The sequence below is a fragment of the Pleurodeles waltl genome, chromosome 1_2 (genome assembly GCF_031143425.1).
Source record: "Pleurodeles waltl isolate 20211129_DDA chromosome 1_2, aPleWal1.hap1.20221129, whole genome shotgun sequence".
NCBI classification, from domain to species: domain Eukaryota; kingdom Metazoa; phylum Chordata; class Amphibia; order Caudata; family Salamandridae; genus Pleurodeles; species Pleurodeles waltl.
The window spans coordinates 961766653-961785519 of record NC_090437.1 but is presented as its reverse complement, the minus strand read 5'-3'; the positions used below and the strand labels follow the sequence as shown (position 1 = coordinate 961785519).

The window sequence follows — 18867 nt, the reverse complement described above, 5'->3', positions numbered from 1 at the left end:
TTTTAAAGGCTATTTATTGCTTGGACTCTGCACCAAACAAAAATCGGCGTATGACCCACCACTGTTCTATTGCGTTCTTTCCATACTCCAAACCAAATGCATAAGGCTGCCGCTCTGCTGCAATTCCAACGTTATAGTAGGAGGTCGTTGCATCATCAAGGCTCCTTCTTGTGAAAATTTTTCTCTCACTCTTGCTCATGAATCCAAGAGCAAATCATTTTATAAACAAATTAGATTAAGAGCCGCCACCTCAATCAAGAGTGTGTTCTTAAATAAGGTTAAATTTGCCTGTATCCTTCTCTCCCTTTCTCCTTGTACATATAACACCCTGCCATGTCCGTTGGTCTATTGAGCACATTACAAAAATAATAAATACATTTTAAGTTATCTCACAGATATTCCCAGACTAAAGTAAGCCTAGGATTACAGAATGCAGAAAAACAAGAGATTTGAATTGTGCGCAGGGAGCTTTTTCTATGAAAAGCAAATGAGCTAAGAAATATTGCAACATTAGCGCCTGGTCTTTTAATTTCTCTGCAACATAATGAAGAACTGAATTACTCTGCTACTAATTTCATTCACAGTGAGAAGATTCCAGAATGCAGTCAGCACAAGAACAGCTTTTTCTTGCGTACTATAAGCATTCCAGTGAACACAAAAGAACAATTTAATTAATCACGGAGGACACTAAGTGCAGAACCCGTGGCAGCGACCTCAATTCTGTAGAGAATTCTTAAGTTAGTTACTATTTGGGAAAGTTAAGAAAAATAAAATACTTTTGAAAAAAGTAAGCAACCAACACTATGGGCCTGATTACGACCTTGGCAGGTGGAATACTCCATCACAAACGTAATGGATATTCAGCCCACCGCTTTACAGTTTCCATAGAATACAATGAGGCTTGTAATACAGCGGACGGGATATCCGTCACGTTTGTGACGCAGTATCCCGTTCGTCAATGTCGTAATCAGGCCCCATATGTCTGCTGTGTAGTTGTAATTCAATATTTTTTTTAACTAAAGAGGGTCCAGTCACGGTTTCCAGTGTTCATTATAAAAAAGCTTTCAGATAAAAGCAGTCATAATTGGAAAAATAATTTCCACATTAAAACAGTGTTTTGCTGAAAAAGTTAAAATTCCACAAGTTCCCCAACCCTACACAACGTCATTAGGTAGCTGGGCATGAAAAATAAAGCACAACAAGTAGGCAAGCTTGAAATCTAACTAGCATGTAGTGCAAAATGGCAGGTAGTAAAGTGAATGATCAAAGACAATTATCATTTGATCTGACCAGGGTTCTCACTAACAAATGATCAGTAGGAGCTAATAGCAAAAATCCATCTGAATGTATTCTAGAATATATACATTTCTACCAATACAAATCAATGTAGCATGATCACATCATAGAAACTTCTCACTCTCAGCAAAAAACGTATCTAATGACCAAGTGTCAGGATCTTCCCCTAAAGGAATCGCAGAATTGTCTTGAGGGGATGATATGATCATCTATAAAGTACTAGCCTCATTATTCTCATAAAATCCCACTTCCCTTGCCAGGTTTGAAAATAAAGTGACACTGTGTACTGAGCTGTACAAGGCCATAAATGTTTTACACGTATTTCAATGTCACAGGAAGCCTCAAGTAAATAAAAGGCAACATCCATATTTGATTAACAGTTGATACGTTCATAACTACAACTGATTATCCATCTGTTTTATTGTAGATATATTTAGAGTTTGATATCAATATTAAACTTGTACAATAAACCAAAAATATAAAACAAAAAAAAAAGGTTTCCAAAAACAATTAAAATACATGATAACATGATCAAACATCCAAAAATGCTTAAGCATAATAATATCAAAACAAAATTAAATTAAAAGAGTGAATTATTAGGCACATCTATCTTTGCACCCCATTATGTAATAATAATGAAAAAAATATTAATAGTCTAATTGAAGATGCTACATCAGATATAAAGCACATTCGTCAGTTCCAATGATCAAAAATGTAATTATGCAGCTGACAGTACTATTTGATCTCCCCCAACAGCTAAATAAATTAGCATCTCCAATAGTTTTAAAGCGCTCTTTGTTAATAATTACTCCCACTAATTTTACTCTGTGAGCCTAAAGTTCATACTATAAACACTAAATACAATCAAACGTTAATTTTTATTCTGACCTATTGCACAATCTACAATTTGTATCTCCTCTGCAAAAAAGAGCTCATACTCTTCACAAAATTAGAAAGGGGGCAAAATGAACCTAAACTAAACTTCTGACATTGGCAGTGAGGTTGGAGTCAACATCCGGTTGTCTAAAGTGAGAGTAGGTTAAAATTGTATATCTCTATTCTTGTTTAGTTGCTGATAAACCATTTTAAAGGTGATTTTTCGAACTATTTTAATATAGATTTAACCTAGGGGATAGAATAGATAGCAGCCCTTCTATGTGAAACCAGATGAAATGCACCGAAGATTGATGAAATGTTACTAAATGGATAGTATTTGGGAATCTCACCTACAACCTTTATTATTTCAGCACCTAAGCCTTGTTTAAGAGTACCTTGCCCAGCAATAAAAAACACCTACAAAGGGGACTCCAGCAAGAGACATTTCTAACTGGATTTTTGCTTGTGAGATTCCATGCCTTAACAATGATAATGCAGATTTTCCAAGGGTTATAAAGAAATGTCCTAATTTTATTAAAGACATGGAAATTGGCATTATATTGTCTTTCTATCCTTTTAAAGTAACTAAAAAACAAAAGAATACAGTAGCCGAGATAATACTTGTCTCTATGTTTTTCAAGAAATTAGGGCTTTCCTTCCTAACACTCCACATCTTATATCAAGACCAGAGGCTCCTGTTATACATTTTTTTAAAGCAAATTACCTAGAAAAAGAAGGATGAGAAACAGATTTGCAATAAAAAGATTTTAAAGTAGATGTTCAAGTGCAGTCAGCTGCTCTTAGAATATCTTCAAGTCTAGCTCCAGCCCAAAAGGCTTTTGAGACCATGGTGCCTGTGGATGAATGTAGAAATGTTAATTCCTGCCTGGGACATGGCCCACTTTACCCATCTGCCCAAGGATGCTGACACTATAAAAGAATGAGGGTTTGATTATGGAGATAAAAAGCTGTCCGTTAGATGTTCTGAGAGGAGTTGTTCTAGACTCATATTCTTTCAAACATCATACCAAAGAAAGTTTTTGCTGAAGAAAGATACACCACTGCTGAAATAAGGGTTTTGTTTTTTCATGAAATTGAGAAGAAGACTTCCAACTGAGTCAACCATGTAGCCAAAAGATCCACTGCTTTAGTGCCAGAAACTCTCTTAAAAAATACCAAATATATATTATGGTTAGTTTTGCTGATAAAGCTTTTAACATTAATGCATCATCACCCGACCACGAGACAAACATTATTAAAACAAGATTTACACTCAAGAAAAATGCATATTTAGGAACAGGAGAGATGTTCATCCGTATTCCACACAGCAATCGGCAAATGGGGTCACCCTTCCCCACACCAATTTCACAGCAATGTTATGATGATAAAAATAAATTGCTGGTCAACTTGTATTTACTGTCCTTGCCTGGCACTGCAAAGAATCCTATGAAATTTGCTGTGAGAGCTACATCTGATGACACATCTGTATTTGATTCTGTGCACTAGCCAACCCAGGAGGCCCAGGGCTATAAACAAAAATGTATTTCTAGGTACCAACCGCATTATTTTGATAGAGCCATTGTGTTAAACCTGACAGCCTTTGGGTGGTCACCCCTAACTTTTTGCCTGCCTCCCTTCACTTTTTGGACACTGTTTTTGCTGGTTTTTAGACTTTGCACACTTTACCACTGTTAACCAGTGCTAAAGTGCATATGCTCTCTCCCTTTAAACATGGTAACATTGGATCATACTCAATTGGACTATTTAATTTACTTATAAGTCCCTAGAACTGTGCACTATATGTGATTAAATGCTACTAGTGGGCCTGCAGCACTGGTTCTGCCACCCACTTAAATAGTCCCTTAACCTTGTCTCAGGCCTGCCATGGTAAGGCCTGTGTGTGCAGTTTCACTGCCAATTTGACTGGGCATTTAAAAGTACTTGCCAAGCCTAAAACTCCCCTTTTCCTACACACAAGACACCCCTAAGGTATGCCCTAGGTAACCCATAGGGCAGGGTGCTGTGTAGGCAAAAGGCAGGAAATGTACCTGTGTAGTTTACATGTCCTGATAGTGTTAAACTCCCAAATTCATTTTTACACTGCTGGGAGGCTTGATCCCTTTATAGGCTAACATTGGGGCTGCCCTCATACATTGTTTGAATGGTAGTTGCTGATCTGAAAGGAGTAGGAAGGTCATATTTAGTATGACCAGAATGGTGATATAAAATCCTGCTGACTGGTGAAGTTGGATTTAATATTACTATTTTAGAAATGGCACTTTTAGAAAGCGAGCATTTCTCTGCACTTAAATCTTTCTGTGCCTTACAATCCACGTCTTACTGGGTTTAGTTGACAGCTCCTTGTGCATTCACTCAAAGACACCCTAAACAGAGGATACTCAGCCTCACTTGCATACATCTGCATTTTGAATGGGTCTTCCTTGGCTGGGAGGGTGGAGGGCCTGCTCTCACACAAAGGGCTGCCCACCCCCTACTGGGACCCTGGCAGACAGGATTGAACTGAAAGGGGACCTGGTGCACTTCTAAGCCACTCTTTGAAGTCTCCCCCACTTCAAAGGCACATTTGGTTATATAAACAGGGACTCTGCCCCTTCCAACTCCGACACATCCTGGAGAAGATAACTGGAACCAGAACCTGCATCCTGCCTGGCTGCCCAAAGGACTCACCTGACTGCTTTCTGTAAAGGACTGCTGCCTTGCTGTTGCCCTGCTGCCTTGCTGCTCTCTGGCTGTGGTGAAGAAGTGCACTCCAAGGGCCTGGATAGAGCTTGCCTCCTGTTCCCTGAAGTCTCAGGACCAAAAAGACTTCTCTCTTGCAACTGGACTCCTTGTGCTGCGAAAATTAGACGCACAGCTTGCTAAAACTGATGCACAGCCTGCCCCGCGGTGAGAAATTCACCTCACACCGGACCGGAACGATGCAGCGCGTCTTTGCAAGGAGAAGATCGCCGCACAGATGACCTGGGACGAAGCAGCCCGACTTCCAGAGGGGGAATCGACGCAGAGCCTGTCGTGCAGCAGAAAATTCCACGCAACGCCCATCAGATTTGATGCAATGCTTGTGACTTTGCTCCGCAAGCCCAGGATTCCACGCACAGACCCCAGGGAGTCTGAAAACCCCGCAACCCGAATAGGATCCATGACTGAGTGCTGGAAATCGATGCACAGCCGTCCCTGCGTGGCAAATAAATAATGCATCACCATGTGCGGCCCTACAAATCGACGCACACCCCTTTGTTTCCAGGCTTCTCCTCCTCTGCGGTCCTTTGCGGCGATATTTCACGAGAACCAGGTACTTTGTGCTTGAAATAGACTTTGTTTACTTTTAAAAGACTTAAGATACTTTATATCACTTTTCAGTGATATCTCTACATTTACTTATTGCATCTTTGATTGTTTTGACCTGCAAATATCCAGATAAATATTATGTATTTTTCTAAACACTGTGTGGTGTATTTATGTGGTGCTATATTGTGTTATTGTATGATTTATTGCACAAATACTTTACACATTGCCTTCTAAGTTAAGCCTGACTGCTCAGTGCCAAGCTACCAGAGGGTGGGCACAGGATAATTTGGATTGTGTGTGACTTACCCTGACTAGAGTGAGGGTCCTTGCTTGGACAGGGGGTAACCTGACTAGCAACCAAAGACCCCATTTTTAACACATAGTTAGATGTTTTCCAAATCTATGTTACTAAATTGTTTTGCATGAAGCCCAACATACTGATGCTAATCAGATGTTAGATAAGGATCCTCACTAATGAAAATCTGCCAATAGGGAATAATGTTTGATGAATTTCTCTTCTGAATCTAGATGTATGAGATATCGTTTGTGCAACTGTCCTTGTTATTAATTTGCAATGTAACCTTAGAATGTGTAATAGCTCATGCTTTGATTAGAGTTCAGTTCTTCCGTCGATTTGGACAGCCAGTGTTATTTCTGTATATGTATCATTTGATTTTGAGATTAACTTATGTGACTTTAGCATTGTTAATATAGGAAAATAAATATTCTAACTTTTACTAAAATGTGTGGTTATTCACGACTGAAAGGTCATGGTGTGTGACAATTACTGACTCCAATGATTATTAATGTCATTGAATATTGTTGATTATTGATACTGTTGATTGATTATTGATTAATGATCTGCATGTACTGGAGTTATGGATGGATCATCTTAATTGCGAGTTGAAAGGTTCATTGACCTATTCGCGTCCCCTTGTAAGTTTACTTAAGAAGGTCAGATGCGCTAACACCTTGAAATATCTTTTAGTGTCATTTCTCGTTGGCAGCCAATAGGGATATGGAATTTGGGATCTCTGAACTCACAATTTAAAAATACATCTTTTGATGACGTTGTTTTTCAAATTGTAAGTTTGAAAATGCCACCATTAGAAATTGACCATTTATGCTTAACCATTCTGTGCTTCTGCCTGGCTGTGGAATACAAATCTGGGTCAGGATGACAGATGCTGTTTGTGAACTCACTCTAGACAGTCACACAAAGGGAGCTGAGGTGTGCCCTGCATATCCTGATGGGTTTTTCTGGGATAGAGTGGAGGGAGGAGCTGACACTTGCACCTGAATAGGGCTGTGCCTGTCCTTACAAAAAGCAGTCTCCAATCCCCTGGAGTGTGTCTGGGGCCAGAGCATGAAAGGCAGGGTCTTGTGCACTACAAACTTAAATGTTTGCCTACTTCAAAGGCAGAAATGAGTATAAGTGATGGCCTCTGAAGCCACAACGTCAGAACACTTATGGACTAAGGACATTCTGCCAGGAAGAAGAACTGGATGCTTTAGGAGGAGTTGACACTCTGGGGGTCATTCTGACCCTGGCGGTAATTACCGCCATGGCGGAGGTCGGCGGTAGCACCGCCAACAGGCTGGCGGTGCACCGCTGGGCATTCTGACCGCGGCGGTTCAGCCGCGGCCAGAAACGGAAAGTCGGCGGTGTACCGCCGACTTCCCGCTGCCCTTGAGAATCCTCCATGGCGGCGGAGCGCGCTCCGCCGCCATGGGGATTCTGACACCCCCTACCGCCATCCGGTTCCTGGCGGTTCTCCCGCCAGGAACAGGATGGCGGTAGGGGGTGCCGCGGGGCCCCTGGGGGCCCCTGCAGTGCCCATGCCAATGGCATGGGCACTGCAGGGGCCCCCGTAAGAGGGCCCCACGAAGAATTTCAGTGTCTGCTTTGCAGACACTGAAATTCGCGACGGGTGCAACTGCACCCGTCGCACCTTCCCACTCCGCCGGCTCCATTCTGAGCCGGCGTCCTCGTGGGAAGGGTGTTTCCCGCTGGGCTGGCGGACTTTCGGCGGTCGCCCGCCGGCCCAGTGGGAAGGCCAGAATGACCGCTGCGGTCTTTTGACCGCGGAGCGGTCTTTCGGCGGGAACCGCTTGGCGGGCGGCGACCGCCGTCCGCCGCGGTCAGAATCACCCCCTCTGTCTTTTACTTTGTTGTGCTGGCCTGCTGCTTGCTGCTTCTGTCCTGGGAGTGAAAGGACTGGACCTTGTGTTCGACATCCTGCTATCAAAGGTTCTCCAAGGGCTTGAACTGAGCTTGCCTCTTGTTAGACATTTCAGGGACATCAACGACTTCATCTGTCAGTGCTTGGACTCTTCTGCTGAGAGTCCTGACTTGCTAAGCGATGCCAAATCCAGTCCCTGGGCCCTTGGAAGTAGAAACTGGTGTCCTGAAGAAGAAAATACTTGCATCGGACCACTGAAGCTGAAAATCAACACATTGGCTGGCTTGCGGCAGAAGAGTGATGCAACGTCTGCCTTACGGTTAAAGAATGGAGGCAGTGAGTTCCTTGCAGTGGAAGGAATGACACAGCGACTGTAGGATCGACTCAGCGCCTGCTCCACCGTGGCTCTATCATTCCTGTGTGTCTGGATTTTCCCCTGCATCACCCCTGGGTGTCATTTTCCCATCAACTCTGCACCTCACAAATGCATCCACTTACCTGCCAGGAAGGAATGGACGCATCACCTCCCCTGCCAGTAAGGAACCGACACCTCACCTCTCCTGCGAGGAGAGAATCAGTGATTTACCTTCCCTGTCAGTAAGGAACCGACGTGTACCTCCTCTGCACAATAAGGAACCGAGGCATTGCTTTTCATTCTAGCACCTTACCTCATCTGCAGCCCACATCGTCTTTGTTTTTGAGGCATCCCAGGTACTGTGTGTTAAAAAGAAACAACCATTGATTCCTCTGGATTAAGACTCTTTGCAGCTTTTTAAAAGTGATATCTTTGCTTGGGTATGTTGGTCTTGTTTGACTCAGATAAATATTGGCTATTTCCCTAAACTTGTATTGAGCGCTTTTGTGGTGTTTTTATTGTGTGTGTACAAGTACTTTACACATTGCCTCTGAGCTAAGCCTGGCTGCTTGAGCCAAGCTATCAGTGAAGTGAGCAGGGGTTATCTTAGGTGTGTGACTCCCTTACCCTGAATAGAGTGAGGGTCCCTAGTTGAACAGCAGGGTGTAAACTGACTTCCAACCAGAGATCCCATTTCTAACAGATCCCAAGAGATCATTAAGAAACAGAGAAAGGCATAGGGCAGTACCTGATTCTAAGGATGAAAGAAGGCACCTGAGCCATTGGGTCTGGCCTCCAGCTGCAAAACTGGGTAAGTTGAGCATTCAGTCTGTAAACAAAAAGATCTGTGGAGGGGGGACCCCAAAGATCCTGAGTATACTGAAATGTAGTAACATGTACTCGCAAGTAGCTGTAGTCTCGTAAATGGTGAAAATACCAATCTGCTTGAGAATTTAGGTAACCAGGAAGATATTCTGCTCTTACCATTATTTGATACAGAGAGCAGTATTCTTAGAATTGGTTTGCAAGATTCACTAGAATCCTTGAACAAGTACCCACTGAGAGGTTGATGATTTGATTTACTGTTAGGTTGTCCATTCAGAGAAAACGGGATGAATGTGATTCATGAAGCACTGGTTTGCTGAGGACCCTCTGGATTTGCATAATAATTTATGTGCATGTAGGACTGCTATGACCATGTTTCACCAGTAGAGAACTGGCCGCATCTGGCACCCCACCTGGGCGTACTTTAGTCAAACAAAAGATCTGGGGTACTATTGAAAATTGACCTACTATTCCAAACCTGAAAGTTTTATAACCACCAGGTGGTATCATCTTTGATCTCCTGGTCCAGTGGAATCAGGTCTGCATAGATTTTGTATTTTTAACCTCTAATGGGCTTGATCTTGAAATTACCCCAGAAATACTGTCTGAATTGATGAAGTCTGAGAGCAACTATTGTTGCCAAATGATGAAACGATATGAAAGATTAATCTAACAGCAGGGTTAACTCTTTTTTTATTAATATTCATTTTAGTTTCGAACATATGAAGGGTAAACTCACTAGAAAAGGAAGACATTATTTTGACTACAAAGGAGAAAGATTTTACTTGATTTATGACAAATCCCAAATATTCCAAAAGGGAAATCGTACTTTGTAAATGTGAAAGGGTGTTAGAGATAGACTAAAAATGTTTTTTAAGTAAATCAGGATGTGAATGCCATGATATCTTTGGTGTGTGACCACACTTGGTGAAGCACGAAGCTGTAGAAGAGAGATCGAAAGGAAGTGAACTCTTAGAAATGTTTCCCCACTGAAACTGTAGATATTTCTATTGAGGAGAAAGGATTGATACTTAAAGGTAAATAACTTCCAAATCTGGGCATTCAAGGGGTTGTACACACTCGCTCCTAATGGGATGTGCACTGGAAGGAAAATGCTGCCTGCTTTTAACAGGTAGGCTCTGGGGCTAATTAATGCCCTTCACATTCTTGCCAATACCTTGTACAACTGCTTTCACGTAAGCATTCACTGCAGAAATTACCGAGGAATTACTGAGGAATTAATGAACTGTTTCAGGTTTTCCATAAAAACGTCCTCATTCGCATCCATGTCCTCAGCAGAGTTTTTCAGACACGGTATTATGTAGAAATTGCAGTGAAAATGGAACAAGACTCAGCAATGTAAATTTCTAGTGAACCGTGCAAATTACACTGTAAAATGAGTAAACTTTCACGAATGCAAAACATGGAGACCAGTAAGGTAGATGGGCTTTCTTATCATAAATTGTATAGGCAGGCACTGAAACTTCAAAAAAGGAAAGGTTTGCAATAAAGCGTGACACGTCAGCCACCTATTTCTTGTGAACTATTTTTCAGAGGTCGTTTGGCTTTTAACAGGCATCCGTATACAGTAACTATGGAGGGAGATTCTGCACCGGTTGTGAGCCCCTGAAGACATCTACCACCTAAATAAAGAATGCAGTATATCTGAAGCTGTCAGCAGCAATTAGATAAACAAACTTGCACAGAAACAGTCATTATAACAGGGTGACTCAGAGCCTGAATTGTGAGCCAAACGCCACATAACACTCAATGATATTGTCAGCAAACAATATCAATGCTTAGCATTTCGAAATTCAAACGTCTTAGAGTTAAATTAGTCAAAGCACAATAAAGATGATTTACCTCACTGCCAGAAGCACAAACAATGAAGCGCGGGGCTGTTGGTGATCTATATGTAGATTACTAATGATACACCTGTTCTAACAACATTTAAGCTCCAATACGTGAGTCTGCTGGGTATTGTAGTTTTGTATTCACAGTACTATGGAGTCCTTGTTTCTCAAATGGCTTCTATTATATTAAATGGCAAGAAAGACAGCATAATAGCAGCCTCTAGTTTTAAGGTAAATTTTCTCTAAGAACTGAATTGAAATGATGTCATGACGTTTGTTATGTTTCCTCAGGAAAGACGCTGAACATCATAACAGTGTTGATTTCACTTTAGCTTTGTAAACATATATAACTTGATCTGTCGCTTTTCCACTAAAGTGATAGCTAGATCTCAGAAGTCCTACAATACTAATGCGCATCTGATTTTTAAATTCAGCAAATGAAGAATTCTGGCCAGTTTGCTATTGCTTATAGCCCCAAACTAAGAAGATTAAGTCACAATTTCAAGTTGTGAATTGTTGATGGACCACCTATACTTTCATTTACGTGATGGGATAAAAGTCATGATTTCCGTTTTAAACTCATTCAGCAGTAGAATATTGCACTGGTTATAAAGTGGGAACCTGTCTAACAATCTTTATAAACGCACTTTGTGGTACAAGAGGATGTCCGCATAAGTCAGGAACCTAATTGTTTATCCGCCTATAATAGGCAAGCTGGGGTTTACTTCAACTTCGGCTTGAGAAAGGTCTGACATGCATAAACACACACTGTTTTAATCCATTTTGAGCATGAATCTTTATCAATCTATTGTGGGCATGAATCTTTAGCAATCTCTTGTGGGCATGAATCGTTAGAGAAAGACGCTGATCATTGCTCTGTTCAATTCTGACCCAAGTTCCAGAATGAAACTGTAATAATAAGTTAATCAGTTCGTGACCAACGCCCCATAATGATAGTGTCGCGTAGGATCTCATGATTCTAATGATAATTCTGGATTTGGGCAGCAGAATCACTAGCACTGTAGGAGTCTGAACCCACTACAGGTGTCACCTGTCGAACTAGTCCGGGTTTTGCTCTGGCTAACTAGCAGTGCCTCATATCCACCTAAGAGCACGGATGATTGGGCAGCCAAGCGCATTACACAATGGATTCCTCAGGGAAATTTCTCTCAGCTACATTATTCTCACACAATCAGAGGCAGTATATGTTTCAATAAGGTTTTAATGAAGCAACTGCATCTTAGATAATAAAGCATATACTGCAATAACTAGGACGATGAAACATGACAGGATTAAAATTGTGACAAGGAGAGTAAAGCATAAACATAACGCTACCATATTGTCACTAGAATCCTTAAAATAATTTCTACCTAGGCTATGTTAGAGCACAGCATGTTAAGCTCTAGTTCTGCCCTTCAGGTTCCCCTGGGAAGACATCATCCCTCATACCTGAGCAAGAGGCCTGTAGTCTACATAAGCAGCTATAGCGAAGCACTCAGAAATCATCATACAGTTGTGGTCATCTGACTGGAATTTCCCACTAACGTGTATGGGACAGAGAAGTGTTTTAATAATAAAACAGCTGATGTTCTGAGAAAATGAACACTACAAAGTGTTACCACGCTTACCGGCAACCTATCTTACTGCAGCCTTGAGAAAGCACAGAGTGAAAGAAATGTCTTGTTTAAGAATGCAGTGCTGACCTAGGCAAAGAATAGCTAGATAGAGAAAAATAAAACAAGACCGCAAATGTGGCTATTGTTAAAATAATAAACTAAGCTGAATAAAATATATCTAGGTTAAAGTGCACAGCTCCAGGCCTAGTTTGCTAAACTAACGTGCATAAAGCTATAGCTAAAATGGGTACACAACAATAGCTTTGACCAACATGAAGGCTATATTAAATCCATAACATTATCTAGAGTAGAGAAGTTTTTATGGAAAACAGATTAGGTTTGATCATTTAGACATATTTCATGTACTCAACTTTGTAGGATTGTAAAACCCAGGCAAGCACTTTACTATCCAAGTTTAAATGTGCAGTTAGCCAATAATTGCACGGTTTCATCTGGATCCTCACTTATGAATGGGCTTGAGGACGGAAACCTTCCAGTCAGATAGACTCAGCCTGTTAAGAAAGTCAGTGATATAAAAAGGCAACAAAGCTCTGGTCCATACTTCAGGATGCTCCTTGATCAGAGATATATTTACATCATAAGGACCCAGTGCCTGGAATGCTTAGAGGATGTAACCACCTTAAAAACATCATTTCTTGTAAGATGTATTGGAGCTTTTATATTTTTCTAGTAATTATTAGGGTATCAGAAATACCAGAAAAAGTAAATTAATGTACACTGTCTACTTTCCTGCATCATTGTTATTGTCACAAGAAGATTTGAGATGTCCACAACTAAAACCTGCTGTTTTTTAAAACTTTCTTGGTGCTCAAGTGCCATTTTTTATTTTCAGCCAGGTTGCAACCGGTTTAGTAATGACTGCTGTTCCATAAAAATGTTTAAAAGAGATATTTTGTTTATCGAAATTTATGGTTTCTCAAAATTGTCTAGTTGTCATAGGAAGCCTTACATTCCATTTTTATATTTGATATTAGTTGACAAAATTTGCCAAGCTTCAGTGGCTTCCCAAGCAGAATTTTCAAGAGACATGATTATACTTTAAATCACTGATACTCAAAGTACAGCCTGGGGTCCGCATGCAGCCCTCCGGACCTTTACGTGTGGCCACCTGGTGTACAGCAGCACTCTGCTGCTGTTTACTTAGATAGATGCTAACAATAAAAAAGATGTGAAAGTAAGAGGCAAGCATTTATTTAAAGGATAATTAGTGTTAAAGAAATGAAGTAACTGTTAAGTCTTGCATCACTTTCTTCAAAATTCAAAAAGTGTATTTAATTAACATGCATAACCTTTTCACTTTAGTACATGATATTATATCAGTGCATTTAGAAGTATTATTTTAAAAGTAATAGTTTTCAAACATGATTTTAGAAACAACAATTCTTCCCCCTACCCTGACAGCAATGCTAAACATCAAATATGGCAAGTAGGTTGTCATGTGCCTGGGTTCCTATTATACAAGTGAAACATTATAGTTTTTTAAATCAAACTTAGGGGAAGGTTTTGTAATGCGGACACCCTGAAGTACTGTATTTTTCAGGTCCTGTTTATGTGATAATGAAGAGAAGAGAAATAAAACTATTGCCTAGGATAGCACAATTTGATAAAGTGGGGAAGTCGGCATTAATCCCAGGTTTTCTGGTTTTACATTGTGCAATTCAGCAACTACATGTCCCCTCACACCCCCACGTCCAGCCCGACCACACCCCGCTAGCATCAATGCAGCCCTCGGACAAATCACAGACAACGCCTTTTGGCCCCTGGAAAAATGTTTGTGAGTACCCATGCTTTAAATTAAGAACAGTTTTTTTGCATTCACACATGACTGCCAGAGGGTGCTAATTTCTCAGTCTTGTGCAATATGTACATTGAATACATCCATTCTTTAGTGGATGTGTGGACATAGCCACAAGTTCTCAATCTTTTGCTGAAGTGCATTATCCATCTAATTCTTCGGGAGTTCACTGTGACCATTTCCTTTTTGATAATCGTAAGAGATGTATCATAAACTGCACATACATACAGTTAAAATAGGAACAAGTTGTCATTAAATGTAAGTGTAATATGAACATGGATGCACCTTACATCATGCTTCTACTATACGCATGAATTGAAAGGGAATGTTCTAAACATCTGAACAGGGGAAAAGTTGACAAATGCATAGATGCAGGGCTGGCTTTAGCGCTGGTGACGCCCGGTGCAACAGGCTCTTTTGGTGCCCCCATGACCTCCTTCTCCATAAATTCCTTCACTACCACTCTCCAACAGTGTGACTCATCTCTCCATAGCCACTCTCTGACATACATTTTTTATTGCTCTACTCATAGTTTACTCACACTCAGTTCTGTGATCTGCATAGTACACGTTCTTTGCAGGAGGCACATGAACCTTAGATGCTACTTTGATGAGTCAAAACTGCCTCTAGAGAAAAGTGGTTCTCTCACCAGTAGGAATATTAATCAGCAGAGTTATCTTGAAATTTTTATTGTTGTCTGAAAACTGCTGGCTGCACAAGGAAATTCGGGTGTTTTTAAAACAAAAGTTATTTTTAACCGCAGCGCGCCCCACCAAAGTCAGCGCCAGGTCTGGCTGTGTGGCTGCACCGGTCCCATGTCTCTAAAGCCGTCCCGGCATAGATGACTATATTATGCTTCGGGTAGAGATCACTTGTCAAATACTCTGTTTTGTGCTCTGGGTGGGAATGTCAGATGGTGCATTATGCACTTACAGCAGTGTTATATGCGATTTGATGATATGTCCTTGCAAAGCAATGTGATCCACATGTGGAAACTTCAATATGTGGGTAATCGAGGAAAAAACAGGAGGCAAGGTAAAAGGTGACAGTTGCTGGTAATGGTGTCTGTGGACTCCCACTGTTCCCACGATTACAAATCTCTCATTCCTATCACTTTCACTCAGGAACTCAGCTGCTTCTTTAGTTTCATTACACAAGAATATATTGATTTGGTCTCCAATAGAACTTTTCTCTTTTTGGGTTATAGTTGGACATGGGCAATGCCACTCATGTGTAGCCCACCAGCAGCAAATGTGTTATAGGCAGGGACGGCTCCTTCACAATGGCGCAGGAGCATCGCCCCACTGGCTAAGAGCCAGAAGCTGTAAAATAAAACGATATTTAATTATCATTTTATTTTACCGCTGCTGGCTCAGCCAGTAGCAAGTGCAGGGAGGGGTGGGGCTGGGCCACAGGAGTGGGGAGAAGGGGGGGGGGGGGGAGTGAAGTCTTCACACTTAGGTTTCTCCAACTCAGCCATGTTGGAGAAACTGCACAGACTCCCATGCAATGTCTGAGCAGCAGGCCAAGCCGCTCAGACCAATCCTAGTGCTGTTCTTATGCTATGGTAAGCATGAGAGCAGTGCCAGGATCATGGGGGGGCCTGTGCTGGCATCCCAGTGAATGCTGGGACACCAGAAGGGAAGAGGGGCGTGGGGTGGCCTGCAGCATCTGTAAAAGTACTTTTTTTTTCAATACTTTTTTTATTATGTCCCCCCCCAGCCACCCACCCTCCCTTCCAGATTTGCAGATGCTGCCGCTGGTTATAGGGGTACCACAGTCTACAGCAGGTACTGAGCGTAAGAAGCACTCACCACAGTCATGAAGTGACAAACATTTTGCACATTTTAAACATTGATACTTTTCTTACAGACCTGTAATATCTTTGAAGGCAGCAGTGAACGAGAAAATCAAGCTTGTTCAATGGCCATGACTCAAAAATTGGATGTTTCCTGGGGAAAGAAAAACATGTTAGTCAGCATTACACAGAACTAAAATGAAAGAGCAGCACAACTCAGCCACAAAACAAGACCATTTTGTCCTTTGGGGAACAGTCCTGGATCTGGATGGTTGCCTGAGATCAAAATAAAATATATTTCCTGTATTTACAAAGAACGGAAGAAGTCTGGGTTGTTTGTATCTTCATTGATGCATCACTGTCAGACATGATCATCCATGGAAGAATATGGTTTAACTTTGTTTTTAAAGGGCATTTGACTACAGGTGTATGACATTGTGAGAACAGCTTAGAACCTTGGCCTGTTGACGTTTAGGCAGAGGGTAGACAGTGGCTGAACATAATAAACCAGAGGCTACCTCTTGTACAGTGTTTGTAATAGGATCATCAGCAGGAGCATGGCCTCACTGACAAAAGAAAGAAAGGCGTATCTATGTCAAGCAGGCATAGTGTTGGAGTCGAGCGGAAGTTTACTGGTTTCCAAAGGAGAGCGTCATAGGCAGTGCATTCCATTTGATTTGGCAAAGGTTGGCATGTCTTCCAACCTTTGTGGTCAGCAGGAAGATGGTAGTGGCATAACAAAGATGCAATGGACCCTAAGGCAAGCAATGGGACAACTTTGGGTGGTAAAAGACTGACACTGTTGGAGTCTGGACCCTGCGCCACTGCACCTGCTGTGCTATTGATGGCGACACCCTGTGGGGAATTCGATTTCCGTTATGTTTCCTGACTTTTTACTGTGGAAATTCAGTTGTATGGTAGACTGATGTGGTGAGTAGCAGGCATTTAGCTGCACAATTATTATGCCACAGGAACAGAGGTTGTGGTTAATATTTATTTACATTCTTATTTAAGATGAAACAAGAGGGATATTAACATTACCTTAGTGGATTTATGTTTTACTGACACTAGCCCAGTGAAAAGGTCATAGCCCAATCAGCATAAAATTGCATAATTAAAACCATAAAACTAAGATAAAATGAAACGGCCCTTAAATGATAAACGTGTCGTTTCTATTGATCAGCTCAGATTACAAAATGGTAGCTCTAGAGGCAGGCAGCCTAGCCGCTTAAAAACAATGAAACAGAGTGAAGGCTCATAACAACGTGTCAGTGTCTCAAAAAGGTCTGCACAGTCACACTGTAGATTTACATTTCCGCTCCTCGGCTACATGCTTGGGAGAAAGCGAGACCTTTTGAGGTGTTGGACTCCACCCAAAGTAAATGGCTTCAATCTATTGTCAAGAGGTTCTTTCCAAATCAAATTTACATATTGATACAAATATATTTCACACATGCAGAAGGACATTGGAACCATTGTGCCCCAGTTAACTTAACCCAGACCAGTTAATGTAATATAACACAAAGTAAGAGGGCGTTTATATTCCAGGGGACAGCTTGTTCAAGGGAGGCCCTTGTCTCCACTGCCCTGGTGAAGGACTGAGTTACAACACTAACCATAGAGGACCAGAATGGCCTCAAAATGTGTGCCAACATTATAAGGCCCCAGAGCCAGTGTGGGGATGTCATGTTCAGCTTACAGGAAACACATGTCCTGATCCCATTGGTATATTCAGGTACAACCAAAAATGCTAGAATTAACACATTCTTAAATAAAACATGCTCAGGCAAGGTAAGAACGCAAAGGGAAATAAGGAAACAACATTTATATGGCTATAGGCCAACTTCAGTTGAGCTCCAGAACAAGTGCAATGGTATGGTATTTTGGAAGTAGTGCTGTTTGAATAAGGAGGGGCAATGATGGAAAGTGACAGTAATTTGTTAATGTTAGGGGAAAAGGAAGACTCATGCAATAAGACTATGGGCTCCATTACGAGTTTGGCGGAGAGGATTACTCCGTCCCAAACGTAACAGGTATCCCGTCCGCCTTTTTACAAGTTCCATAGGATATAATGGAACTTGTAATACGGCAGGTGGGATATCCGTCACATTTGGGAAGGAGTAATTCACTCCGCCAAACTCGTAATGAGGCCCTATGTCTAAAAGCCAGTGTCAGAAGTTTGCACAGTGTTCTATTAAGTTATAGAGAGAATACAGCCCTACTGATATACATTTTCCATTTATTTTGATGTGTGTGTGATCTACAACAAGGCTGAGGTAGAGTAAAATGGGGTCTCAAAACACATTTTCCCCATCCAGTCTAATTAGGTAAAATTAGATAACAACAGAGAACAAGCATTTGCAATGCAATGGGTCTCACGTTTGCTCAAGTTACAGCTATTAGTGTTGTAAATTCCTAACTGGACTTTTCATACCACATAAATTGAAAATGAAAAGTAAAACAGTTGACATGAGCGAGCTGATTTAAAGTGCCACGGCCACCATGAGTGTGAGCATGAAGGAGAGACCAAAAGGAAAAAGAAGTTTGCTTTCAGTAAAAAATGTTGGCAAAAGTGCAATTTTCAATGTGACAGGGGTGATGGCCAAGGCGGTAACAAAATTGCCCCAAGGAGGGACAAACTTAAAGCATTTACCATTGATAACAAAGGATTTTTGAAAAGCAAGCCCATGAGTGAGTAACAGTGATGGGCGTGCAGTGGGCATGGTTAAAAGCCCACAGATAGATTACAACAGGCCAGTGCGCTTGCATGTCTGACCTAAAAAATGGCTGAATAAAATTACATCACATTTGGCAGAAAGCTAGCTAACTAAAAGCGAGTCTTTCTGTTCATCCTGTTTAGGGAAATAAAGGTTCCAAAGTTCTAGCGATTTATTGACGCTGCGCTGAAACAATTTTTTAAAGCACATAAAAGGTGGCAAA

At 41.3% G+C, this 18867-nt stretch overlaps 1 protein-coding gene across 1 annotated transcript in view; it reads right to left on the bottom strand.

Moving 5' to 3' along the window:
• The window catches only part of LOC138246379 (cyclic nucleotide-binding domain-containing protein 2-like), a 1069494-nt gene that overhangs the window by 545362 nt on the left and 505265 nt on the right, over window positions 1-18867 (bottom strand). The window contains exon 9 of the mRNA XM_069200950.1: window positions 16004-16081. Coding sequence (XP_069057051.1) covers window positions 16004-16081 — 78 coding nt within the window. The remainder of the gene's footprint in view (window positions 1-16003; window positions 16082-18867) is intronic.